Here is a 26,251-nt window from a genome sequence, read left to right on the forward strand (position 1 = left end):
ACACCAAATACCTGCCAAGATCTCTTGTTCAAATTAGGCAGATTTGTTGCATTAATCCTCAGATCAATTTCCTAGGTGTTCAAAATGGTTTGGTGTTGATCTAGCTATGTTTCAGGGACTAGACAAGCTCAGGGTCCCCATACTACTCTGTCATCTTCACTTCTCTCTAGTTTGCTAATATTTTAAGATTTTGCATCTATATTTGTGAAGGATATTGGTCTGTAGTTTTGATATCAGGGTGATACTAGTATCATAGAATGATTTGAGAAATACTCCCTCCTCTATTTTCTGAAAGAGTTTGTGAAGGATTGGTGTTATTTCTACTTTAAATATTTGATAAAATTCACCAAAGAAGGCATATGGGCCTGTGCTTTTCTTAGTGTGAAGTGTTTTTTTGTTTTTTTTTGGGGTGGGAAGATTTTTAATTACTAATTCAAATTCTTTACTTGTTATAGGTATATTTATTTCTGCTCTGATTTTTTTTTAATTTTTTTTTCAACGTTTATTTATTTTTGGGACAGAGAGAGACAGAGCATGAACGGGGGAGGGGCAGAGAGAGAGGGAGACACAGAATCGGAAACAGGCTCCAGGCTCTGAGCCATCAGCCCAGAGCCTGACGCGGGGCTCGAACTCACGGACTGTGAGATCGTGACCTGGCTGAAGTCGGACGCTTAACCAACTGCGCCACCCAGGCGCCCCTCTGCTCTGATTTTAACTTGCTTTGGATTTTGTTTGCTTATCTTGTTTCTAAAGGAAGTTTCTGTTATTCCTTTGAGACTTTTTTTTCCTGATATAGGCATTTATTTAGAGATATAAAATTTCCCTCCAAGCACTGCTTTAGTTACAACTCATTAATACATATTTTTTCATCAAGCAACATATAATTTACCCTGCAATTTCTTCTTTGAGCCACAGGTTATTTAGAAATGTATTGTTTAATTTCCAAATGGTTAGAAATTTCTTTCTTCTTTCTTTCTCTTTCTTTCTTTCTTTCTTTCCTTTTCTTTTTGTTTTTCTTTTTTTTTTTTTTTACTGTTGTTGATTTCCTATTTAATTATTAACTCTGTCCAGGAAGAGTTCAGGAGCCAATTGCATTTGAACTCTAAGAAAGAATGATGCCTCCAGGCAGAAAGCTAGGGTGAACTTCGATTTAATTGATAAAGGGAATGGGAGGGAAGGACTCTATAGATGGAGACCAAACATGTGTAAGAGCATAGGCCTGAAAGTGCATGTGTTTAGTGCCATCTGTTCAGTGTGGTTGAAACAAAGGGAATGGAATTTATATCTTCTTGATCTCTTGGTCAGTATAGCTACAATTTATTTAGTTGATCTTTTCAAAGAACCTGTTTTTGTTTCATTGCCTTTCTCTACTATTTTTCTTTTCTATTACACTGAGTATAAAGGACATGTATTTGGGGTACAGGATATAGAAAAGACAGTGTAAATATTCCCTGGTGTTCACATTCCTGCTTCACTTCAAATCCTCTTCTGAAGAGTTTCTCATTGTCTGTGAACCCAGGGATTATAGAACAGGGATGTTTTCTCAGGATATGCTTGGTTTAGCACCAGCACCAAGGAAGCAGATGTTGGAAGAACAAGACCTAGGCAAGAGGTGATTGGTGTTTTAGCTAATTACTCTTCTAGGAACCCAGCAGTCCTGTCACTGGGAGGTGGCTACATAGAACGTACTCATGGTGGGCAGTGAGGTTTCTGAGGCTGAGCTGGCAGCAGGGGTTTGTGGTGGTAGGTCCCTAAGCATGGTTTACTGTTTTCTGTGTTATACAATAAAATTAGTGGTTGGAAGCTGTCATCTCAATAGGTCCTAGCAATTTATCAGGGTTTTTGATTGCAGGAGCTGTAGGCTTGTCCCCACCTCCCCATCCCAGGTGTCCTCTGCTGGACATGAGGGAGGTGAAAGCTATGGCTGAACTTGTCTAAGAAACCCCCAGGACATACTGAAGACATTTTATAAGAATACTGCCCTTGTTTGCTGAATTCCTTCAGAGTAAAGGGTGGGAGACAGAGAATTCCAGAGCCAGGAAAATGAAATCAAGTCTTCCCTAGAATTCCATGGTTCTCTTCCCCTGTCTCTCTTCCTCTTCACCCCTTGGCTTGCTGACCCCTCCACACCCACATTTATTTATAGTTTTCCTTTTAGTAATAACCAAAAAGGAATCCTAACATTAAATAACCCACATGTCAGTGACTATTTTTGACTAGTGAGTTGCCTTCAGCTACTCAGCCTTCATATCCATCTGAGTCTTGAAGGGTGTACATTCTTCCAACAGGGATTGAACTCCCTCATGGGTGGACCATGCTTTCTGGCCAGTGGCTGCCCTTACTTTCCTCATTTCCCCACAACCCCTACCTGTCCTTCACTCCTGGGACTCAGTGTGCACACTTTTCCCCCTGAAGCCTTCTCTAATGTCCTCAGAGGAAGTGTCTCCTCCCTTCTCTGGGCACCTTTGCTTGACCTTTATCTGCACTTCTTTCATGGACTTACCACTTTCTCCCCTGTGGCAAAATGAATTGTGTCCATACCTGTTCTACTTCACTAGACTCTGAACTCTGTCAACGCAGAGTTCTAGAAAGGAGTCTAGCTTTCCCACAAGGCCTAGCTAATTGTTGGCAATTGGATTAAGAAATTCTTGGGGAGGAAGTCCGAAGAGGGTTACAGAAAAGGGAATTCTCAGGGCTTTCAGGAACAAGGCTATCATTCACTGTGTGCCTGGGTAGCTCCCATCACACCAGCAAGTTCAAAGGAAAAACACAGTGACAAAGATGGCCATTTTAGAACCCATTTATATTGTCAGTGTTACGCTGGGGTTGTTCCAGCCCCATACCAGACTCTGAAACTGCATCAGACTGTTTGAACATTCATGGCTTCCTTGGGCCAAGTATAGCTGTCCAGTGTAAAGGAGTCATAATCTGGAGTGTAGACCAGGGATCTTACAAAAGCCTCCTTGTCCTTGGGCTCTGGGTAGTAGGAGGCCAGGTTGTGTTTGTACGCGAAGTCGAGGACCTAGGGAAAAACATAGTGGCTGAGGAACTGGAACCTGAGGAGGAACCTGCCTAAAAGTTGCCTGAAGGTTGCTTGGGAGCCTGTGGAAGGGGAATTCCCCCTGGAGAACCACGAACTGTTGTCCCTGAAGCCACTGGAGCAGAGGGATGGTGAGCTTTCTGACTAGGTAGAAATAAACACTAGGCCAGGATCAAGAGGCCTCAGACTCATGTCTGCCTCTGCTTCCGACTGCTGATGGGTGCTGAGCAGTGACATTACCATTGCTGAGCCTCAGTTTCCTCATCTGTAAAGTGTGAGTAATGCGACCTTTCTCTGGAGTGGTGTCCAATACTGGACACCTGATATCTCCCCTACCCCCTGCTAAATGTGGGCTGAATTGGGACAACAGCCTGGACATTGTTCTCTGCATATTAGATTTTGCTTCAGAAGAGCATGAATCTAAATATCCCCCAAAGGAAGGAAATGGACAGGGCAGAGTGGGGACTGTCAGCTGAACTGTTGGTCTCGAGGGCTGATTCTGGATTTTACAATGGACAATGCATGGGGAATAGATGCTTTTGTGCAATGTGTCTTCTGAAATTATTTTGAAAACTTATGGACAATGTAAAATATATATACTAATAAAAATGACAGTATAATAAACTCTAATACAATCATTATCTGTATCAATAATTATCAGTGTTGGGGCCAGTCTTTATTGTACCATGTTCTGATTCCTCGAAAACCCATCATCTCTGCAGGGTCTCTAGGATGACATTTTTCCTTGGAATATTCCATGAACCTGATCACCCCATGGCCCAGTCATTCTGAGATAAAGGGGGGAAATGAGCATCTACTCTGGTAAGAAAGGCACTGAGTATGGAGCTTTTTCCCTGTCCTCTTTAATCTTTTTCAAACTCTGGGAGAAAGGAATTACTGGCGCCTTTGGAAAAGAGGGAAACTGAGGCTCAGGAAAATGAAGTAGTTGGTGGAGCTGGGACCCAACAGCCTGAACTCTTTCCATGATACTATAAAAACTGACCTTTCTGTATAAATGGGCACTTATGATTCATTTTTTAAAAATTCCACCCACATTTTGATCCACAAGACTATGGACTTTAATGACCTTTTTGCCTGGTGTTTGAGGGGAAATCCAGGAGCTTTCCCAGAACTGGCCTGAGTGGGTGTTGGGGGTGGGGCTCAAGCTGCAGACAGGAGTTTCTCACCCAGCCTTGGGCTGCCTGCAGTGCAGCCCAAGGAGCTCAGGATGTCTCCATCGCTGCCATCCCCTTAGCTCTCCTAAACTCACAGAGAGAGGAGGCTGTTGAGCCTCACTAACCACATTTCTGGGGGCAGGATGCTCCTTACTTTGATGGCGATTCTCAGAGACACATCTCGGATGGTGCTGAGTGGTGGGTACAGTCTCCCCTGGGACAAATGCTGCTCAGAGACCTCTTGGGCAATTTGCTGGGGAGAGAGAACCAAGAGGAATAAGCGGAGTTTCTGCCTTCCCAGAACAAGCCCAACCCATTACCCCAGAAACTCACCTCACCCCACACAGGTGGCCAACCATGGCCATTCCCCACTGTAGTCTCTGCCACCTCATGGCCCACTGGGAGCTTAATGCTTGGGCTTTTAAGCAAGGACACATCCTTTCTGTACTGAGAGACTGGCTGAAGCTTTAAGCAATATGAGACCCTGAATTCTAAAGAAGAATCACTAAGACCAAGGTGAATAAACTTGTGGCTTGTGAAGCAGACTCTGGGATATCCCCTTGGCTGGTCCAGCCTATTGCACAGAGATCCCCGAGACTCTCACTTCCCTAGTTCCATCCTCTCCCACATGCTTAGTAACATCCTGGGTACCCATCTAGGCCATCTTGTCTGTATTCAAGAGCTCCTTGAGCTCTCCTCCAGCCCTGAGGAAAGGCTTCTCCTCTGAGTGACACCACAAAGGGGCCTTGGGCTTTATCTGAACGAATGTTCTACACACATCATCCTGGGAACAGCACCTCCCACAGAGCCTGTCTCTGAGGCCCAACTCTCCCCCTCAAGCCTCATCCTTCAGCTTCAGGCACTGGTGCTCAGCCAGCCTTGCAGAACAGCCTCTGTTATGTGCTGGCTCTGAATCCACTTCCACTCAATCTTCTTGTGTCAGATTTAAATTTGGGAGAAGCCATGGTGCTCTCTGAGAACTATGTCCAAGAATGGATGAGCCAAAGGAGTTGGTCTTGCCTCAGAGTTTGGCTGACATTAGGAAAGAGGGCCTCCTCCTCTTCTGCCTCATTTTCATCCTATGTCTCTTTTCCATTCATTGAGTCAAACATTAACTGAGCTCTGTGAGATGCCAGGCTCTGTGCTAGTTGCTGAGGATCCATGGTGGAGAAGCCCTTTTCCTCCTGTAGTCTGGAGTCAGTGGGCAATTAACAAACAGGTACAACAATTTTAACATAGAAGTGAGTGCAAGGAGAAGGGGCATAGAAGCATAGAGGAAGGCAGGGCCTAGTCTGCCATCTTCAGAAAAGCTTACCAGGAGAAGAGACATAAGCTAAGACCTGAAGGACAAAGTATGAATTACCCAAAAAGGGACAGGCAATAGCACATGCAATTTCTTGGAGAGAAGGAGGGAGGGGAGAGCGTGAGTTCTTGACTCTAAATAGAACCTTGACTAGGTTGATGGTAGGGGGGAGGCTAAAGGCTTGAGAAGGAAGGAGGGCTCAGTGATGATACATCTTATATAGAAGCCATGTGAAGGAGTTTGGGCTTTATTCTTTGAGCACTGAGGAGCCATTCGAATGTCTGAAGTGAGAGAGATGGACTGTTCTGGGTTTTGAAGGATTTTCTTGGTGGAGGTATAGAAGATGGGATCAGAGGGAAGCAGGATTTCCATGGCTAGATCTGCATCTGGAAAAGGTATCCTGTAGAGTGAGGCATGGTCACTTCTAAGACACTGGGCACTGGTAACACTCTGCTGCAGCTTGGGGTAAATCAGCTGGGACCATCCTGGTGCTATTGCTCACAAGCCCAGTGACCTTGTGCAGATAACTTAGACTCTCTGTGCCTCACTTCCCTTGAGTATCACATAGGGATAATTACTATATTTATTTTACAGAGTGGTCAAGGTGAAATATATAAATCTCCTAAAAGTTGTATTAGTTTTTTTTCCATACAGAAATCAGATTCAACTTCAATTGTCTTAACTTAAAAGCACCCCTTTCAGAAATAGAACTTGCCAGTCCTTTGAAGCCCAGACTGTCAGCTCTAGAAGGGAGTGATCTTCCTGCTTGCAGCAAGAGACTAATACATGCATTGAGGAGAGGTTCCTGTGTAATTGATGGACACTGTTCATGAAATGATGGAGCTGAACGGTCCCACAGCACTAGGAGGTGGGCGTGCAGATGTCTCTTGGGGTTACATAGGAAGGCTCTAGCAATCACGTTTCTGCACAACAGGGGGATCTGCTTTCATGCTAACTCCAAGCAGGAAGTGACTCTTCCGTCCCATGGGGGTTTCAAATAGCTCTACCCACGGCCATGGCACACCACCACCAATGACACAGCAACAGGAAGAAATACCAGAATACTCACACCAGATGGTCAGACAGCCATGTCCTGAAGCCACAGCTAGTGTGCATATGGCTTGGGGGCTATTGTGCTTGCAGGTCTATACTACTTGCATGTCCTTGTGGAGCCAGTGCTCAAAGACCAGGATGTAGTAAGAAGGAACCTAGAGCATGAGACAGTTCCTTGTGGGGCCCACAGAAGTGGAGCTAGATAGGGCTGCATGGAAGCCATTCCCATGTCTTGCTGGGTTCGGGGCTCTCATCAGTGCCATGGTGATGGGGAAATGCAAACGTGTCAGAAATCACAGCAGAACCTTTGGTGCTCAGTGGGGATAAATAGATTTAGTATTTGTTTAGGGTTTTAATTAGTTTAACCTCCCAAAACAGACATTTCTATGCCTTGGTTTCCTCAGAGTGAGGATAATTGTGAAGTGCCTGGCATTAGTAAACATTTGGTAAATGTAAGCCACTATAGCTGTTACTACTAATCACCATTATTAGGAATGTGTGCTGTCATTCTTAATATATTCTTTCATTGCTTTCATCATGTCCAGTAAAGAATCATTTTGGGAGAGTTTCTAGTTAGAAACCTGGAGCAGGAGCACCCCCATATCTGTGCTTAATATCCTAGTACTCAGATCCAGACTTGCAACCTATCCCTTAATAAGCCCCTAGTGGCGCTTATTCTGCAACAAGTTACCCTAGTAACATGGTCAAGATCAGTGTATGGAAGAATCCAATGCCTGTCATGGTCCATGAGCCTAGTTTCAGATGGTTTTGGTGGCATCTTCTCTGTTCTAGGCAAGTATATGGGCAGTGCTGTGAGGCAAGGAGCAGATTGAAGTATGTCCCCTCACTACCAGTGCTTCCTGCCAATGCCTCCTCCCATTGACTATTCCTTATTCCCCCTTAAAAATTGTGTGCGTGTTCTGAGAGAAGTTTAAGCCTCAAGGTGATGTTGAGAGAAGCTTGAGGTTCAAGCATTTTGAGGATACACTGCTAGGGTGAGGGGCAGGTGGGTAGAAGAGATGAGAGAAGGATTCTTTGGGAGCCCAGTGTAGGACCTGGTATAGATCACAGGCCCTGTTGGGAGCATGCAAGGGAGGAGGGACAGCGATACCTCTGCCGTCAGGAGGAAGATCTCATCTGGGATGTGCCGGATCCCCCCAGCAATGACTCCCAGAGCCACTCCAGGGAACACATAGGCATTGTTTCCTTGCCCAGGAATGAAGGTCCTGCCATCTTCCAGAGTCACGCTCTTAAAGGGACTTCCACTGGCAAAGATCCCTCGGCCCTGGAGGCAGGAAGAAAACCAGAGATGGAACCTGGAGATTGGTTTCAGGCAGTAATGGTGGCCTAGTTATTTTTCCCAGATGTTGAGCCCGTCTTCATCCTCTCCCACAGGCTCAGCGTTGTGCTGAGCACATTACAGGTGCTGAGAGCACACTTGTTCATTTGACCAGAAAGCTTAGCTCCCACTGAGTTACCTGGCAGCCAAGAAATCACTGAAAGGTGAAGGTTTTTAACCTGTCACCTCCCGACAGGGCTATCCCAGGACGTGACAGGTGTGCAAGTGACCTAGAGTCTACAAATGCCTCAGGTTCTGGTCAAAACTCTACATTACTAGAGGAACCTTGAGCAGTATAACAAGATGGTAAGAGCCTGGGTTTTGGAGCCAGACCTGGGTTTGAGGGCCAGCTCTACTCCTTATTAGCTCGGTGACCTTGGGCAAGTTATTTCATCCTTCTGAACCTCATTTTGCTCATCAGTGATGTGGGGATTTTTTTCACCCTCACAGGGTTACTCATAATTATTGTTACTGTGTCCTCTCAGCCTGGGGAAGGAAGGATTCCCCGCTGACCTCAGTGACCCGGTAGCACTTCTCAGCCGTGCACTCGGCCTTGCTGGTGGGGTTGCTCAGGGCAAAGATGATAGGGCGCTCGTGGAAGGAGGCCATGTCCCTCAGAATCTGCTCCGTGAAGGCTCCTGCGATGGCAGCAACACCTACAGGGAAAAGGGGGGGGGGTAGTAGGGATGCCTACTCTTTATAAACAACCCATTCCTCTCCTGGTGGTAGTGGTGGTGGTAGGGAGCCAGGTGCAACATGAAAGACTTAGGAGTCTTAGAGATAGTGTCTGCCATAGGAATGGAGGGAGCCAAAAAGAAAAGGGTCTTCTTGCTCAAGCTGGGTAAGACCTCCAGTTAATCCCTAAGGGAACACTGGTCCACTTCAGGTCCCTGCCTGGTTAAGATGTACCTGTGAAGGCATTCCTGGGCATTTTCCTTTAGAGTGGGCTGCTCTCCCAGGCCAGGAAGAGGTGCCAGGGTCCCCTCTTTAGGGGAGCAGCACTCATTTGCTCCCAGACCAGCCCTGTGCTTTTCCGCTGCACTGGATAATTCTGCATCACTAAGCCCCAACTTGGTGCCTTAGTTCTGATTTTTGTACAGTAGTCACTCAATAAAAGACTGTGGCACTGAAGCAGACATAGGATAGGGGAGAGAGCTGTGTTTCTATTGATCACTTAGGCCTCCTTGCTGAGCCTCAGTTTCCACCTGCAAGTCAAGAGGGTTAGCTGGGCTGAACAGTGGGTCTCCTGCCTCCTCCTACCTATGATAGCTGTGGGCTTTACCAGCCTCACCACCTCCTCCAGGGAGTTCACTTCAGGATGGTCCTGGGCAAACATCTCCTTCTCATGGTTCAGGTGGCTCCTCCCCTGCAGGGAAAGGAAAACACAATGCGGCTTGGCATTGAGAACTGCTGGGCAGGACATGGATGCATCTGGAGATCCTGAGAGCATTCCCTGTAGAGCCCTGTGCTTTGGTCTGAGCTATCAGAAGCCTCCTCCTCTTGAGCAGATCTCCTGGTAAAACCTAAGGTGGAACCTGAGGATTTTAATGTGTGTTTGTGTTACCATGTGGGGGTGGTGTGTGAGGTTTCTTTAATCCAAGCCACATGTGGAGAATCCATAAAACCTTTCTTTGTGCTGCTAGGGTCATGGCTCTGGGGCCAGGACAGCAAGGCTCTCGTGAAATGTCTGAGACTGACCAGGACCCTTGGCCCCAATGTGTCCAGCACTCACAGGGGCAGTTGAGTGATGGGGGGCCTGTGCTCCTGCCAAGGTCAGGGAGCTAATGTGAATGTATTTTACAAGGGCCATTAACCTCCCCAGGAACAATAATAAGCTAAGTTCCAGAGAAGGCTTGCCAAGGTTGGCTGTTCCCAACAAGCTCAGGATTCCTTCCATTTGTTCAAATAGGAATCAGTGGGTGACAGTACGGTAAATAGCACAAAGGTTTCTGATGACTCCTTTGGGTCAGCTGGCCTCCTGAGAATCAGAGTGAAGACACGAGCTTTGAGGGATGTTTGAGTAGAGATGAGCTCCATGGGATGAACAAAATAATGCTGGAAGGTGGCAAGAGGGAAGTGTGGCAATCTCTGGCAGCTTTTACCTGTGCCTGCACTATGCTCTGGAATGACCTGGGGTGAGAGGACGAATTCCTTCTAGTGGTAATTGGGTTCTATATGAGACAAGGGAAGGTCAGTTTCTTCTTGAAGGTCTTTACTGTTCTTGGTTGATAGCCCCATGGCCTCCCTTCATCCTATCTGGGTCATCTTATTATTTTTTTTTAATTTTTAAGAGACACTGTGAGTGGGGGAGTGGGGCAGAGGAAGAGCAAGAGATAATCTTAAGCAGGCTCCACACTCAGTGCAGAGCCTGATGTGGGGCTCTATCCCACTACTCTGGGATCATGAGCTGAGTCAAAATCAAGTTGGATGCTCAACCAACTGAGCCATCCAGGTGCCCCATCTGTCATCTTTTTAAAAAATCTTTCACTGATATTCTATGTTAGTGAAATTTGGGGCATTAAAACATGGAGAGCTCAGTGAAGTCCTAAAGGAGGAGGCCATCCAATTGTGTCCCTCACCACATTCCAGTCAGAAGCTGGACTGTTTCTCTCTCATTCATTCTTTGGCCCACACCTCAAACATAATTATGTACTCATTACATGCCAGGCATTGGTATAAAGACTATACAGATTAGGGGCGAGAGAGACAATTAAAAGGGCAGCTGCCCTACAGTGTGGCAAGTGCAATGTATGGAGGCTATATGAGCATAAATGTAGGAAATGAATTGACACCTAGATGTTCAGGGAAAGCAACTTGGAGGAGGTAACAGAAGACAAGGAGGAAACAGATGGGGTTAATGGTTGAGAGTGGGTATGTAGAAAAAGAGAAGGGCATTTCAAGCAGAGGAACAAAATATGCAAGGATGTGGGAGAGACAGCATGTTACTTCTGGAAAACTATGATTTACTGTGGCTGGAGGTTAGTGCAAGGCAAGAAGTGGTGGGAGATAAAGCTGGAAGAGGCATACATATACAAACTTGCTCACATATTGAGAGCTTTTGGAAGAGATACTTTGGGGTGTGTTTCTTGCTTTGGAGATTAGAACCTTGTTCTCCTGTTTGCCTTCTATTTTGTTTGAGTACTTTGCCCCTTGGCGACCTCTTATAGTCCAGTTCCGATAGCTGTAGGTGTCAAGAAGCCTCTAGGTTTCCAGACTGACAGTACCTTGACAATGAGTCCCTTGGAGTCCACCATCCAGATCTTCCTTGTGGCCTCTGCCTTGGGTACACCTTCTTTCTCTAGAGCCATGACAAGGAGGTGGGCGATGCCCATGGCTGCCTGGGAGGGAACATCCATATGGTAGATGTTCAGATACAAGGTAAATGGCTGCTCACCATTTATCAGATGCTTTACCAAGATTCTCTCTTCTCCATACCTTTCCCCCCACTCCTAGGAGGCTTGGTTAAGTCCTTGAGACACCCAAATGTTGGTGTCCAGGCAGCTGCAATTATCACAATATACCTGTGTTGCTTCCTCTTCTCAGCACCCCCGAACACCTCCCTTCCTTCATGCTTCTCCACCCATCTTTATTCTCCTGATGTCACCTACCTCACCTGCGCCTTGGAAAACAAACACATGATTGGAGAGCTTGTTCTTGGTGATTCGCAGAGCAGCCAGGATCCCCGCTACAGCGACAGAGGCTGTGCCTGTAACAGAGGGCACTGAGATCAATCTCTGGTCACTGGCTCCCAAACCCTAAGAGAAGACCCTTGGCAGAGTTTCCCACACCTAGAATGTGTAGCCAAAGAAGCAACTTTCCTTAGCCCTTAGAGAAGCCTGTAAGCATGCAGGTTTGGAGCAAAGATATGTCCTCTTTTGTAGAAAAATGTCCTTTTGAGAAAGAGCTCCTGGATTGTGACTAGACTCTGGGAGAGAAGATCAGATAGTCAGGTGTTGCTACCACCATCATTCATAAATGAAATGACAAGGACAAACATAACAGAGGCCAAAAAGAAGCATGAACCTCATAGAATAATTTGTTTACAGTATAAATGGATTAAAAAAAACAAATTAAAAATGAAACCACAAAGTAGCCATGAGCCATTAAGTGACTATGTGATCTGAGCTGTCTATCTTATCAACCAAGTCATAAGGCTGGGTGTGCCCAGTAGCATAACTTCATCAAATGGCTTGGAGCCCATCTGAAAGGTACAAATAAGTTGCATGAGCAGGTGGCTCAGACTCATTTGACACCTACTTCTGCTGCATGATGTCCTCTCCTTCAGTGCACACCTAGGGCCTCATATGATCAAGGAGAAAAAAGCTTGGGCTTGGTTTACAGATCATGCTTAATGATATGCTGGAATCAATGAGAAATTTATGTTGCAGCTTCACAGCCCCAATGAAAAGTAGTCCTAAAGGGTAACAGTGAGGAAAATATTCCTAATGCACATGACTTCAAGTTATAAATTTGGTTGTCCATTTTGGTCCAAGAGATGGCTAGACCTATATTGATTCATTGGCAGTAGCTAATGGTTTAGCTGATGGTCAGGGACTTAGAATAAAATAAACAGTAAGGTTGGTGATGAGGAAGCCTAGGATAGGGGTGTGTGGATGGACATCTTGGGAAAGGTATAGAGTGTGAACAAAGTTGTGCCACACATGAAAATTGAGCAAAGGGCATAATGAAATAGGTTCTCTCTACCAGATGGACAAAATTGCATGTCATGTATATGTTAGTCAGTGTCCTTCTTCTGCCACTTAGGGTTTGCTCAATGAGTTTATGTACCAAGTAGCCATGGTGGCAAGGACAGAGGCTAATGCATGGACTTCCTCTCATCAAGGTTGACCTGCTACTGCTGAATGACTAACCTGTCAATGGCAGATGCCAACATTAAGCTCCTGGTATGACACCATTCTCTGGGAAGAACATCTACCTGGCAGTGGAATGGTTACTTTGGACTCTTTCCATTATAGACAAGAAAGACATTTATCCTCAATGGACTAAAAATATATTTTGGCTATAGATTTGCTTTCCCTACATGTAATACTCTACCAGTGGCATAATCTGTGGATGTTTGGAATCTGTGGATAGCCTATTCACCATTGATACATTCCAGACAAAAGGCTTCTGATCAGGAATTCATTTCAAAGTAATGGAAATGCACCAATAGGCTTATGCCCATGGAATTCAGTGGTCTTAACATGTACTCTACCACCTAGGAGCAGCTGGCCTAATAGATCAGTAGAATGGTCTACTTAAGACTTAGTCAAGGTAACACCCTTGAAGATGGTGAAATTCTATTTTACAGGATGCAATTTGACTTAGCACATGCTACACTGTGTTCTTTCTTCCATGGCCAGAATATTTGGGTCTGGAAAGCAAAGGGTTGAAGTGGAAGTGGCTCCTTTCACCATTTCACCTGATAACTCACTTGTACACATTCTTCCATTTTGTGCTCTCTGGATTGGAGGTATTTGGTTCCCAAGAAACAAATGCCTGTATTAGAGTTCACAGCATGGTTCTACCAAATTGAGGGGTGAGAGTGCCACCTGGCCATTTGGTACTTTTTTCTTTCTTATTTATTTTATTTTATTTTTTGCCATGAAACCAATGGGCAAAGAAAGAGAGGGTATGGTTATTCATCCTGATAACTGAGGGGAAACTGAGGATAGGGAGGACTAGATCTGAGCCCAGGGGATCCTCTGGGGTGTGTCTTAGTACTTCCAGGCTCAATAGTAGATATTAATGAATATTACTGCAACAAAACAGAGGCAGGACCACTTAGTATTCACACCATTCAGATATAAAAGGTTTGGGTCATCCCACTAAAGGACCCTGGCCAGCTGAAGTCCTGTCTGAGGACAAGAAAGCATGGAATGGGATGTTGAGGGAGAAATGTATAAACATCAATTATGGCCTCATGACTGGTTACAGAAACAAGGAATACAGCAGCCATGCAGATTTTCATCCTTGAGTATTATGTGATTATATGTAATGGTATATATTAGCTAATTTATTCTCCCTTCTCCTTCCTCTTAATCCTATAATTTAGTCTTTAGGTAACAGAATTTTCAAACATGACTGTGACAGAGTTTTAAGATAGTTAATCCTGACCAGAGATGGGTAGTGTGACTGTTTTCCAGAGATGAAGAGAATGACTGTACAGACTTTGCCTCTCCCCATTTTGAGGAGAAGGTGAGAATGTCTTCATTTGTTGCAAAGATATGTTTTGTTGGAATTGTTTTTGTTGTTTTCCGGAAGTATCAGTGCATACAACACGGTGTACGGATGCTGAGTAGCTAAAAGGATCGACTGTGCCAATTACTGGGTATAACTGTTTCTTAGTTTCAAAACCACTCTTCACTCTGCTTTGTCTGCAGACCAGCTTTGCCAGCTTTGTCAACTGGCTTTATGCTGGGCTCTGCCAGTGAGGGGCACCAGAGGGTGACTGAAAGGCTGGGTTAGGGGGAAGGAAGAACGCTTCTGCAGCATCATCCCCGCCTTGTGAGATTGCCCGGATAAAATGTAGGACACTTAAATTTAGATTTTTGATAAACAACAAATAACTTTTTTTTAATGTAAGCATTCCCATCCAATATTAGCATAAGTATTCTAAAAAATTATTCATTATTATCAAAATTCATTATTTATCTGAAATTCAAATTTAAGTAGGCATGCTGCATTTTGACCTTGCTAAATCTGGAAACCCCACAGCCTTGGTTTTCCACTTCCACAGCAACAGATTGTTCCCGAAGCAGTGGATGAATCCAGTTTGCAGTCTGTCCATTAGTTGCAGAAGCAGCCTCATAGTGCACCCCTCAGAGACAACAACACTACCCATCTCTGGTCAGGATTAACTATCTTAAAACTCTGTCACAGTCATGTTTGAAAATGCCACCTGGTCTTCCCTTTGTTCCCTGAGGAGTAGGTCCTTAATGCTTTTCATTTTTAAATACATAATCAGTAGGTTGATTTTAAATACATAATAATACATAATACATTTTTAAATACATAATCAGCAATTCTTTGTATTTTCTCTCTTAAAGCAACTGGTGTAGACCCTTACTGACAGAGAGTTCACAACACAGTAATCACATGGGGAATGGGAATCCTCCATGATAGTCAAAGAAAAGAAAGTTACAGTGGGACTATCTGTGGAATGTTAAAGTTGCACAAATCAAAGAAACTGATGTTGTCCAAGGCTGGTGAGGGAGTAGTGAAAAGTAAAAAATTCCAGCATAAATTGTATTTTACAATGCTATGAGCTTTTTTTGGAAAACAATTTCCCAATATAGACCAAAGGCATAAAATGCTTGTGCCCTTTACCCTCATACTTCTACTTCTGGTAATCTATGTATGGAAAAATCCAAAACGCATGTCCTAGGATATTTATGACAGTGTTATTTTTAATACAGAACGACTGGAAATAACTTAAACATCTAACAAAGGAGTAACTATTAAGTAAAGAGTGTGGACACTCAGAATATATTGCAGCCATTAAAAATTATTATGAAGATGACGTGGCAACACAGAAGAGGCTATTAAGTGAGTAACTAACATCAGATAATTGTTCTAAGTGCTTTAGATGTCTAACTGTAAAGACATTTATTTGTTTAATCCTAAGTACTATCATCCTCATTTTACAGCCCAGGAAAATGAAATATAGAGTAGTTTTCTGACTTGTCCAAGATCATATAGCAAAGTGAGGATTTGAACCCAGGGAACCAGGCTCTAGGCCTTGTGCTTTTTTTTTTTTTTTAAAGTTTATTTTATTCATTTTGAGAGAGAGAAAGAGCAGAGGAGGGGCAGAGAGAGAATCCTAAGTAGGCTCCACACTGTCAGCACATAAGCCTGACATGGGGCTCAAACTCATGAATGTGAGATCATGACCTGAGCCAAAATCAAGAGTTGGATGCTTAACCTACTGAGACACCTAGGTGCCCCTAGGTCTTATGCTCTTAACCACTAAACTGCGTTTCACTGAATTAGTTGGAAGGAAGAGAAACTTAAAAGGTTGTTCTGTGTAACGAAAAACACAGAATCTGGAAGGAACAATATAACTAAAGGTTGCAGGGTGGGAATATGAGTGAATTTCCCGTTTTCTCTTTCCAGTTTTCTAAGGGATTAGTACTTTGGTAGCTCTGGGGAAGGGCCTTATCCCAGAATGTGGGTTGGATTTGTGTCTGGCTTAGAGGCCATGTATTGGGCAAAGACAGGGGGCACAGCAAACAGTTGGAGCCTAACAAGTGCACGTTCATCGTTGTGGACCTCAGAAGGTAGGACCTGAGGTAGGAACAAGAAGGTGAGGTACAGGCTCCAGCCTGCACACAGGAATGGCCTGGGTGGGGGGGACTGCCAAAGTGTAACAGGGTCCTACAGCCAGGGCTGAGGACTACTGGGGGCTTTCCTAACATCCTTTGGAGGGTCCCCAAGAGCTCATTGTGCATGTACTGAGGGCTTACCAGGTGACAGGCACCATGCTAGGCACTACAAAAGATGAATCAAACACGGTCCCTGCCCCCAGGGACTCCCTGTTCACCAAGGCTTGGGCACAAATAACTGTAACATAATCAGCAGTTAGAGGTCACTATTTAGGGCTAATTGCATTCAGTTATTTATGAAGCATCAGTTATAGTTAAGTATACTGTCGGCATCAACCTACCTTTGCAGCTTCATGCCTCCCCACATACTCTGTGTTCCAGGCGCACTACTGATCATTCCCTGACAGGTCACGTCTTTTTACACTTCTATGTTTTGCCCATGCTGTTTACCAGCTTAGGACCTTCTGCGTTGTTATTTCTTCCTTAAGACTCAGCTCAAATGATCTCCTCTGCCAGATATCCTCTGCTTTTCCCAGCCAGGCATCCTGAACCTCTCCTTTTTTTCCCAGATCTACTTTTTATCTAACCTGAATAAAGCTGGGCTATGTCATGGCCAGGCTCAGCACTGTACTGCATCCAAAAGGAACACCAAACTGATAGCCAAGAAAGCATCAAAAAGCAATTTAAGTAATTACTGAAATCATTTACATAGGTAGTGAGAATTGCATGGTATGGTGCTCCTCTAAATTCCTAAATACCTTGGTCTCTTATTTTCTTGAAGTCCACTTATTGTGTCAGCTAGTCCCCATTTCTCTTTCTGGAAACAACTCCACCCATCCTACTCTCTGGCCCCCAAGAGCTGTTTTCATTTTAGTTCTACTGAGTCAGAGCCTGTATTTCAAAAGGTCTTCAGATGACTTATATGGCCATTTAAGTCTGCGATGCACTGAACTAGACGACTTCTCTAGCTGAAGTACTAGTTTCCTTCCACTGGATAGAGAGGGAGTCTTCTGCTCATCTGATTCTATTTTGGGACATCTGCCTCCGGCAAGGAGATGTGCAAAACATGTGCCACCAGATGGCGCCAAAGATATTCCATCAGAGAAGACACTGTGCTTGATGGCTCTTTACCTTCTCCCATGCCAGGGATCTATTGTGGTTAGAACCTGCAAGCTATCTGGGCTTACCTGCAGAAATCCAGTGCTGGATGGGGACTGGACAGCATGACCTACTCCAAGCACACAGGTGAGGAAACTGGGGCCCCTTTCAGTCAATCAGTTGGAAGCAGAGCAGGGATACCTGCAGTGCTGCTTCCACCCCTTCGTGGCCCATGAGGCTCAGCCAGCCTCTCCTGAGTCTGGACTTGTAGGCAGCAGGTGGGGCATTATGAGCTCTCCTTGAGGGAGAACTGAGGGGTGGTGGAGGTAGAAAGAAGTGAATTAGGCAGTAGATGTCAATGGCTCTGGCAGGGGTGGAGAACACGAAACAATGGGAAATCTGATAGGAAAGAAGGGAACATTTCGATGAGAGGAGAGAAAGCCAACTGACATTTATTGATCCCTCTCACTGTGACCTTGACTCTGTGCTATGTATGTGCTTACCTGCATTTGCTCATTTAATCTTCACAAAATAACTACCAAACAAGTACTATGAGCTCCGTTTTCTCCCCATCTCAGAAGTGGAAAGTGAGGTTCAAAGGGAACAGCAACAGTCAGAAGAGAACTTCTGAATCCTCTTACCACCAAGTCTGTAAACCCTTTTCCTCCATATCCATTTGCTTTGTGTTTCCTCCCGTTACCACCAATGAACTGTCCCTGCTCCTAGCTAAAGCCACCCCCAGGTGTGTGTCAGGTCCCATCATTTTTGCCTGCTCTCCTTTGTAATTTTCTCTCCTTTTTTCTGCATCAATTTCTCCTCTACCAGATCACTGCCATCAGCACACAAACATGTCATCAAGCTCCCATCTTTAAAAAGGCTTCCTCTTGACTCTCTATAGTCCTACCCTAGTTCTTATTTGGAAGAGCTGTGTATACTTATTGCCTCTGTTTCCTTTTTTCTCAGTCTCCCTGAAACCAGTCAAGTCAATCAACTGTCCCCACCTCTTGACAAGGTCACCTGTGCCACCACCTTGTCACATTCGGTTGTCAGTCCTTAGTCACTTCTTCTTTGACTTCTCAGCAGCATTGGATACTACTGCTTATTTTCCCTTGGGAAACTCCTTCTGCACTTGGCTCCTGGAGCCCCACACTCATCGGCTACCTCGCTGGCTACTTCTTCATGCTCTCCTTTCTGGAACCTTCCTCTGAGGCAAGTTACCCTGTGAAGTGGCAAGTTACCCTGATTATAGACCGGAACTCAAGAGGAAGAAGAGCAGTTCTTGAGCCCCATATTATAAAGTTGGCCAAATACAGTTATCTCCATCATTAACTTTCATTTGGGGCAGCTCTTGGGTAACGTGTTAGGAAATTAAAAGTGGAGAGGAAGGAAGCTGTTTAGCTTTCTGAAGGTAACAACCTGAGGAAACCCAGGGGTGCAGGGATGTTGTTGAACATGGCTTGTGCCCATAAATGCCACGGGCCACCTAAAGTGTGACTGGCTGTTTCCCATTCACAATGAAAGAAAAACAAATTTTCCTCTTTAGAGGGAGCTTCCATAATTACACTTCCTGCAAACTGAGGATCAGAGGCTGTCCATTCAGGAAATGCACAAAAGGATGAGCTGAAAATGTAATTTCTATTCTGTTTTTAATAGTCACATTTGACGAAGTGATAGGGAACTTCCATGGTGAAGAACAGATTACTGGAGAAAAGGGAAAGAATTAGCCATTTTGTAGGTGAGGTGAGACTGCTGTCCCAGACAGGGAGAAGGGCAGGGAGTTAGACTTGGTCAGGGTCTGCTCAAAGTGGCTTTGGAGGCCTAGGGCCCTGGGGGACTGGGTTTTGTCCACTGCAAGGCCAGGCCTGCTTCCAGGATCTGCATAATTACCTTCCCAAAGCAGCTGGCTACCGTCACTCACTTGTTCATTAGTGTGTCTGGGGGCCTGTTTCTGGGCCTTCACTGCACTTGGCCTTGCAGATATAAGGATAAATAGAACAGTCTGTCTGTAGGTAGTTAACAGCTTAGATGTTCAGAAAAATTCAAGTTCCCTTAATGATACCAAGCAAAGGCCTTCTAAACAACTTCAGTCCTATTTCTGTGTCATGAGGAGAATTTTCTGAAACTGCTGGACCCTCTAGAAGGCAGTTCCTGGCCCATGCAGAAGATGGGTTAGACCTATTCAGACACACTCTGGAGGAACCAGAAAGAGTAATTACCAGCTTTTTGCTTCCCTGGGCTTTTACCTGATGCAGCAGACTAATGGGAGGTCACAGAGGAGCCAGGATCAGATGTAAGAGACCCATGGGAATCTCAGGGCTAGAGACGGCCCTGTAAGTGAAGAGCAGGCACAGAACACAGGGCTTCATGAAAAGGAAGGCTGTGGAGAGAGAAGGTTGAAAAGGCCAGGGGAGGCCTCACTGTGAGGGAAAGAGAACAGAAAGGCCAGGAAGTACTGTTCCATGTGTGTGGCTGTGGTGTAGGAAAGAGGGCAGCAGACCCCCAAGAGCCGGAAATAACTCCTGGTGTCTGGTAAACAGGACAGATCAGCTGGACAAAGTCTTCAGAGCTTGGCCACTCCTTCCCATCTGCCCCTTTGGTATCATGACAAACTTAGCTCTGGGGAACTTAGAAGCGTTCTGCAAAGTGGGTGACTCCTGAGCTCTGGAGAAAGGTGGGATCAGCCAGACACCAGTGGGACAGGCTTGGCCCTAGGTGTGGTACCTTGGAGGAGGTGAAGCCTGAGACTTTAAGGACACACAGAAGTCAGCCAAGAGCAGAAGAGAATTCTAGGCAAAGGGATAAGCACATTCAAAATCACAGAGTTGGCAGAAAATTCATAGAATCGTGAGGAGTTCAATGGGTTGGAAGAATAGGGTATATGTGGAAGGTGGATAAACGTCCTGCCTCCTTCTCAGGCTTGCCCAGATCTGTGCTCACACCCATCTCTTTCCTCACCTCCACCAAAGCGCCTCTATCCTGGGTATCAACCATTCTTCCCTCCCTCTCATACTTATGTGCCAGGAGCATACTACGCACCAGAGGTATTTGTACTAGGTACCAGAACTAAGTACTGTTACGTGCCTGTCCCTGCCTATACATGACTCCTGTCCTTATAATGACCTGGTGCCATAAACTGGGGTAATTCTGGTGTAAAGTTGGTGTAAAGTCCAGCCAACTAGAATAGATGCTGGCATTTGAAACCATCTTGGTCATTCTGTACATACTGATGATTATCATTTCGGGCTGTTAATACTATGATGTCCATTTTGCAGATAAAGAAGGCTGTGAGGATTTAAGTCAAGTGGCCAAAGCCAAAGGGAGAAAAATGGGGATTCAGACCTAGGCTTGTCTCAATACAAGGTCTGACTATTAAGCACTCAGACTCACAAATTAAAATTTGAAAGTGTGAGGGGGTGATGATGGCCTGACATGCCACAGGGCACAGTGACAGGCCATCTGGCCCCAGGTATGTGGTAGGACTTGGGAGTAGTGCAGATCCAGGGCAGGCCAGTGGGGTAGGAGGATGCTGTGGACTGGACACGCCAGCTAGACTTTCACACCCGAGCCACACTGTGTGAGGAGCTAGCAGTGGGGGCTGGAGGTCCATGGTCACTAGGCCAGCAGCATCCTGGATCTGGCTTCTGTGGAAGAAAGCAGCTGGCCTGTCCTCCAGCATGATCATTCCTATTGCTGTCCCCTTTCCAGTTTCCTCCTCCCCTAAGAGCAGGGAGGCTTCTCTGGTCCCAGTTGAAACAAGTCACCTGAGCCTCTGTCTTTTCCAAAGTCTCCCGAAAAGACTGCCAGCAGTATGTCAGCACACAAGCAGCCCTGCTCACCGAGGACCAGCCTGGGGCGGCTGAGGCTCTCTGTGAGCCAGCTGGGGTGGGCAAAGAGGAGACCGTCAGCAGTCCTGGGGAGCGCTTCACCCTTCCAGCACTGGGTTTCCAGAGGCCCCACCGTGTGGTCAGCCCTGTGGGGCGAGTCCAAGGTGTGTGGTACAGCCGGACTGGCTGGGAGACAGTTCAAATTATGTGCTGGAGCTCCTGCTCAGCTCCAGGCATGGCCCTGCCCTCTTGGAGCTGTCTGCTGTGATCCTCAAGCCCTCAGTCCCACCTTCCTTGTTCCACCAAGGATGTGATGCTGGGCCGGTATTCGGAGCCGGCAGCATGGCCCCAGTGTCATTTTCACGTGGCAGCCTGGTTCCAGCCCCTCCCATATGTGGGGTTTCAGGTAGATTCCGATGAGGAGTCCTGCTGGGGTGTGTTGGGTCTGTTCCCAGCAACCACATATAACTTGTTTTTGGGGTCTGTGTGCCACGGTCATCCCTCCCTTCTGCCCTCCCTCCCTCCTGCCCTCCCTCCCTCTCAACCCTTTTCAATTCTGCATACGGTGTTCCTTTTTCTATTTTTGAGCATGGCTATATAGTTTTATGTTTCATTTCTCTTAACTTTGGAGTTAAAGATTAAGCATGAGCTTCATCTTCCATGTTTCCCCCTGAGTCCTGGAATTGCTCGCCAATGTCCTAATTGCCCACTTAGCACTGAGAACACACATCATAGGCTTCTGGTCCTGGACTCACCAGTAACCAGCTGATGGTGTGGTCAAGCCCCTTCCCCTCTCTGGATCTCCTCTTTGGTCTGTAAACCAGGGGAGGAGGGGATGGGAAAGATGGGAGCAGCAGGCTTCTGGAGACTAGTGATATCCCCACTTATGTGGGATCTGGAATTTAATCCTTAGCAAGAAGACTCGTTGCACCGCCTCACCCACACAGGGGAATAGGCAGCCTGATGTCATGGAGAGAGAGTGGAGAACTGTGAGTCAGAAACAACTAGGTTCTGGTCCCACTTTGTGTCTGTCTGGCTATGTGACCTGGAGCAAAAATTAATGCTTGAACTCCAGTTTCCTTACCAGTGACATGGGACAGCAATGTCTGTCCTCCCTGAGGGGGTGGGGGGCTGTTGCCAGGAAGTTACGAGGCAGTATGGATTAAAAAAATAGCTCACACCTAAAGTTCTCTGTGCATGCAAAATATTATTTGGCACAGCTTGGGCTCCCTGGGAAGCACATTCTGAGACATGTAAAGTGTTCAGGATGTTACCAAGAAGTGCCCTTGGGATTGGCACCTATGGAAGCGAGTGGGAAAGGGGTGGGGCAGGGGGAAAGCAGGAGGGAGCAGAGGAGAAGCTGGGCTGTGATGCAGTCTCCAAAGCCTCAGCCAACCCTGTGGGGGAGCTCTGGAGTTCAATGTCCCCTCAGACTTGTCCTGCATTGGGCCAAAGTGGTTGGGCTTTTATATTCCCTCATCACGGGGTGAGGGCATCCCTGGCAGGGCAGGACCGTGAGCGAGGCAGCTCTGGAGCTGGGACTCTGCCCGAGGCAGCTGACAGCCCTGCCAGTAGTTGGGGTATCAAGTCTTTTCTCGAAGGAAGATCTGGGTGGTGTGCCTCCACCCCCACCTCTTTACTGTTATTACTTACATGCTCCTACCTAACAGTCAGCCTGTCCTATCAAAGACTTGATATTACAGGGCTCCTGACATTCTGGTACTGTTCGCTAGCTCTCATCACACATTTCAGATGCATGGCTTTAGTTTTTAATTGCTGAGAAAAGAATGGGAAAGTCCTCTGCTGTCTGCTGTGGGACCCAGAAAACTATTCCATCCAGCTTTGCCTGGGAGCGAAATAGACTCTGCTGGGACTGGCTATGAACAGGAAATCAAAACCAATGAATTTAACAATGAATTGACTAAATTAAAAATGCTACATGTGTACACACGACGATGTAAATCCATCTGAGTGTAAGCACATGTGGGGGGCACTACTGTGTAAGTACATGTATGATGACCTGGACAAGAGAGAGGCTGCAGGGGCAGGTGTCCAAGGTAGACATGCCCACGGGAATTGGCGGGTATGCTTATGAGAATGTCAATTTGTGTGTGTAGACTTCATTCATTCATTCATTCATTCTCCAAATACTTAAGAAGCATCTAGAATGTGCCAGGCACTGTGCTGGGAACTGGGGAATGAGAATAGATGACATAGTTTCTGCCTCTGGAAGCTTATTGTCTCCTGAGGAGACAGACAACTCCACGCGGACATTTGGGGTACAGTGTGGTAAGAGAACTGACAGGGGAGCACAGGTGACTGTGGGAGCACCTGGTGGGCACCTGAATCAGACTGGGGGAGCAAAGGCTGCTGTGAGTCCTTCCCTGGGACAGGACACCCTTAAGCTGAGTCTTGAAAGGTACATATGAGTGACTAAGGGGCAGAACTTTCACACGCAGAGAGAACTGACAAGGAAAGGGGTTAGAGGAGTAAACGTAACAGTGGGTCAGAGGACAGAGAGATTAGTGGGGGTGGAGTGGGGCCCAAAGAGGCAGATCCTCGAGGCCTGATACTTGCAGTGGGGCAGCGTGAACTTGCTCATGAAGAGGGGGTTGACGGCCATAGTTTCATCTTAGAGGTGCTTTCTGGCAGCAGCGGGGGGTAGTGGAGGCAGGTGGATTGCAGGGTCCAGATGTATCCCCCTGTTTATGAGGATGTACACACATGACTCTGTGTGTGTGTGTGTGTGTGTGTGTATACATCTGGAGTCTGCACCAGGTGTGCCACCCACATGGACTTGTTTTCCACTCCCACCTTCTGGTCTTGGCAGCCCAGTGGGCTCAGGGGGATGGCTGTCCTGCCTCTGACTCATGAGTGAGTGCCATGACGGGGGAGCCGGTCAGGGGCTAGCCGGCAGGTGTTTCCTTGAGGGCTGTGGCCACACCCCTGTCCACGGGGCTGACAGTGAGGTGACCAGCAGGAGGGCAGGGAGGGAATGCTTCCTGCACCAACCATTGCTCTTGGACTGTGCTGCCCTGTCTGTGCAGAGTGCCCACTTCTGTGGGTAATACTGGGCTTTCCCAGGCCCATATATCTAGGGTGACAGACTGGTGACAGGCTGGGGGGTTGCCATATGTCAGCTCTCCCTTACTGGGTCTCCCCTCTCTGGCTACCCACTCTTCAAGAGCTGAACTCATATATTTTGATCTTAATTATCTAAAAATATGCTAAACTGTGCTATCCTGCCTCTTAAAAATGTATGCCCAATCCAAAAACACACCCCATTCATCACATTTCTTTAGCTCTTAATGTGGGCCACAGGAAAGGAAGAAACATTTGGTTCTGTAATAGTATGGTCTGGGAACAGTACGATGAGTGATTATGTACTTAGAATTTAGGGTCCAGATTTCAACTCTATACTTACTTTCTGCATAAATTACTTACTCTCTGTGCCTCAGTTTCTTCATTCTTAAGACAGAGATAATAAGATCACATAGGATTAAATGTGTAGAGTGCTTAGAACAGTGTCTGATGTATAATACATATTCAGCTCTAAACCTTAGCTATTATTATCTGGGTTTGAACCCTCTTAGGTTTAACGCTAACTCATTTGATGAAAAGTTGTGACCTCTTTGGGTCTCATCTGCAAAATGAAAGGTTGGCCAATCTTTTACTCCCAAGGAAGGACCAACACCTGTCCCCCACCAACTTGTTCTTGTCCTGACATGCATCTTTGGTTTTAAAACATTCTGCTTGCCAAACTCCTTCTATTAGATGCTAACTACATGTCATCAGTGTTTCTGTTGACTTTTACAAAACATTAGGAATAGCTCCCAGTGCTCTTACTGAGAATGCCTGGATCAGGAGAGATGATATATGAGGGACCCCCCCCCAACCCTTCCCTTCCAGTTTCACATACTGGCATCTCCACAGCAAGAAGCAAGTGCCTTCAGATACTTCTGGTCCATAGAACAGAAGTTCTATGTAACCAAGTAACCAAGTTGATCCTGAACTAGAAAATGCTTCCTATTGGCTTTTGGAGCACCCTGGGGCCCTGGCATCAATGCCTTCCACAGTTATCATTCTGAGTAACACACATTCTAGCCAAGTTAAGAGAAGGGACTGTCCTGATTCTGACAGAGCTGCACCTAATATTTGGAAAATCCAAGAGCGAGCTATTGGGGCTGGGGAAGGACATTTTTAGGGTAATTGATGCTTTGGTCCGATGAATCCTCTGTGCTAGTGCTTTCCATATATTAGCTCTTTAAATTTTCATAACAATCTCCCAAGGCAGTTATTATCATCCACATTGACTAGATGATAAGACTATATAGCTCAGAGATATGATTAGCCCAAGTTGAACCAGCTGGAAAATGACAGCACTGTTTAGTATTTCTTTCATGTATTAAATCGCATAATTCTTACTTTCCTTTGAAGCAGTAATGACGTCCATTTTATAGATGAGGAAACTGAGGCTTAGCCAAGTTAAGGGACTTTTTCAAAGTCACAGAACTAAATTTAGCCAAGTGGGAGTTGAATCCAACATTAATGCTCTTTCTTCCACAGCTGCTGGCAGCAAACTAGCTAGGAGGTGCCCCCACTTGGGCATCCAGGGGAAATCTGTGAGAAGGCATGAATCCTTGGTGGCTTTGTCAGGTGGGGTGGAAACTTACCTTGGATGTCATCATTGAACATGCAATACTTGTTGCGGTATTTGTTGAGCAGGCGGAAGGCATTGGCATTGGCAAAGTCTTCAAACTGGATGAGGCAATTTATTCCAAACCTGTGGGAAGGGAAAGGAAAGAACTCATGATTGTCTCCCCAAGTCCAGTCCCTGGCAGATCCCAACCTGCCCTGGGAGTGGGGAGGCACAGGACAGATGGTGGGGGGTGACGTGGCTCATTCAGTGGGGTTTTTGCCACTTGGATGGCTCCTGGACTCCCTGGCTCTGCTTTCCCCATTATGAATGAGGATGGGGAAGGGAGAGAGTAGGAACACGAGGCTTGGTGGGTCAGCTGAGCCCATATTTTTGTCTCTAATGTAGGCTGGTGGCTACCATGAGTTATGGATGGCAGACCCTGAGGGGTGATGGAAA

At 46.0% G+C, this 26,251-nt stretch overlaps 1 protein-coding gene across 3 annotated transcripts in view; it reads right to left on the minus strand.

Moving 5' to 3' along the window:
- Positions 1–699: 699 nt before the first annotated feature.
- Positions 700–26,251, minus strand: part of ME3 (malic enzyme 3) — a 186,347-nt gene continuing 160,795 nt past the window's right edge. For all 3 annotated transcript variants that reach the window (XM_027039987.2, XM_027039985.2, XM_027039988.2), the window contains 9 exons: positions 25,830–25,939; positions 11,519–11,616; positions 11,135–11,248; positions 9,171–9,276; positions 8,424–8,566; positions 7,683–7,856; positions 4,370–4,468; positions 1,034–3,022; positions 700–985 (listed from right to left, as the gene is read on the minus strand). In XM_027039987.2, the coding sequence (XP_026895788.1) occupies positions 2,861–3,022; positions 4,370–4,468; positions 7,683–7,856; positions 8,424–8,566; positions 9,171–9,276; positions 11,135–11,248; positions 11,519–11,616; positions 25,830–25,939 (1,006 nt within the window). In that variant the 3' untranslated portion in view covers positions 700–985; positions 1,034–2,860. The remainder of the gene's footprint in view (positions 986–1,033; positions 3,023–4,369; positions 4,469–7,682; positions 7,857–8,423; positions 8,567–9,170; positions 9,277–11,134; positions 11,249–11,518; positions 11,617–25,829; positions 25,940–26,251) is intronic.

The sequence above is a fragment of the Acinonyx jubatus genome, chromosome D1 (assembly GCF_027475565.1).
Source record: "Acinonyx jubatus isolate Ajub_Pintada_27869175 chromosome D1, VMU_Ajub_asm_v1.0, whole genome shotgun sequence".
Lineage (NCBI taxonomy): Eukaryota > Metazoa > Chordata > Mammalia > Carnivora > Felidae > Acinonyx > Acinonyx jubatus.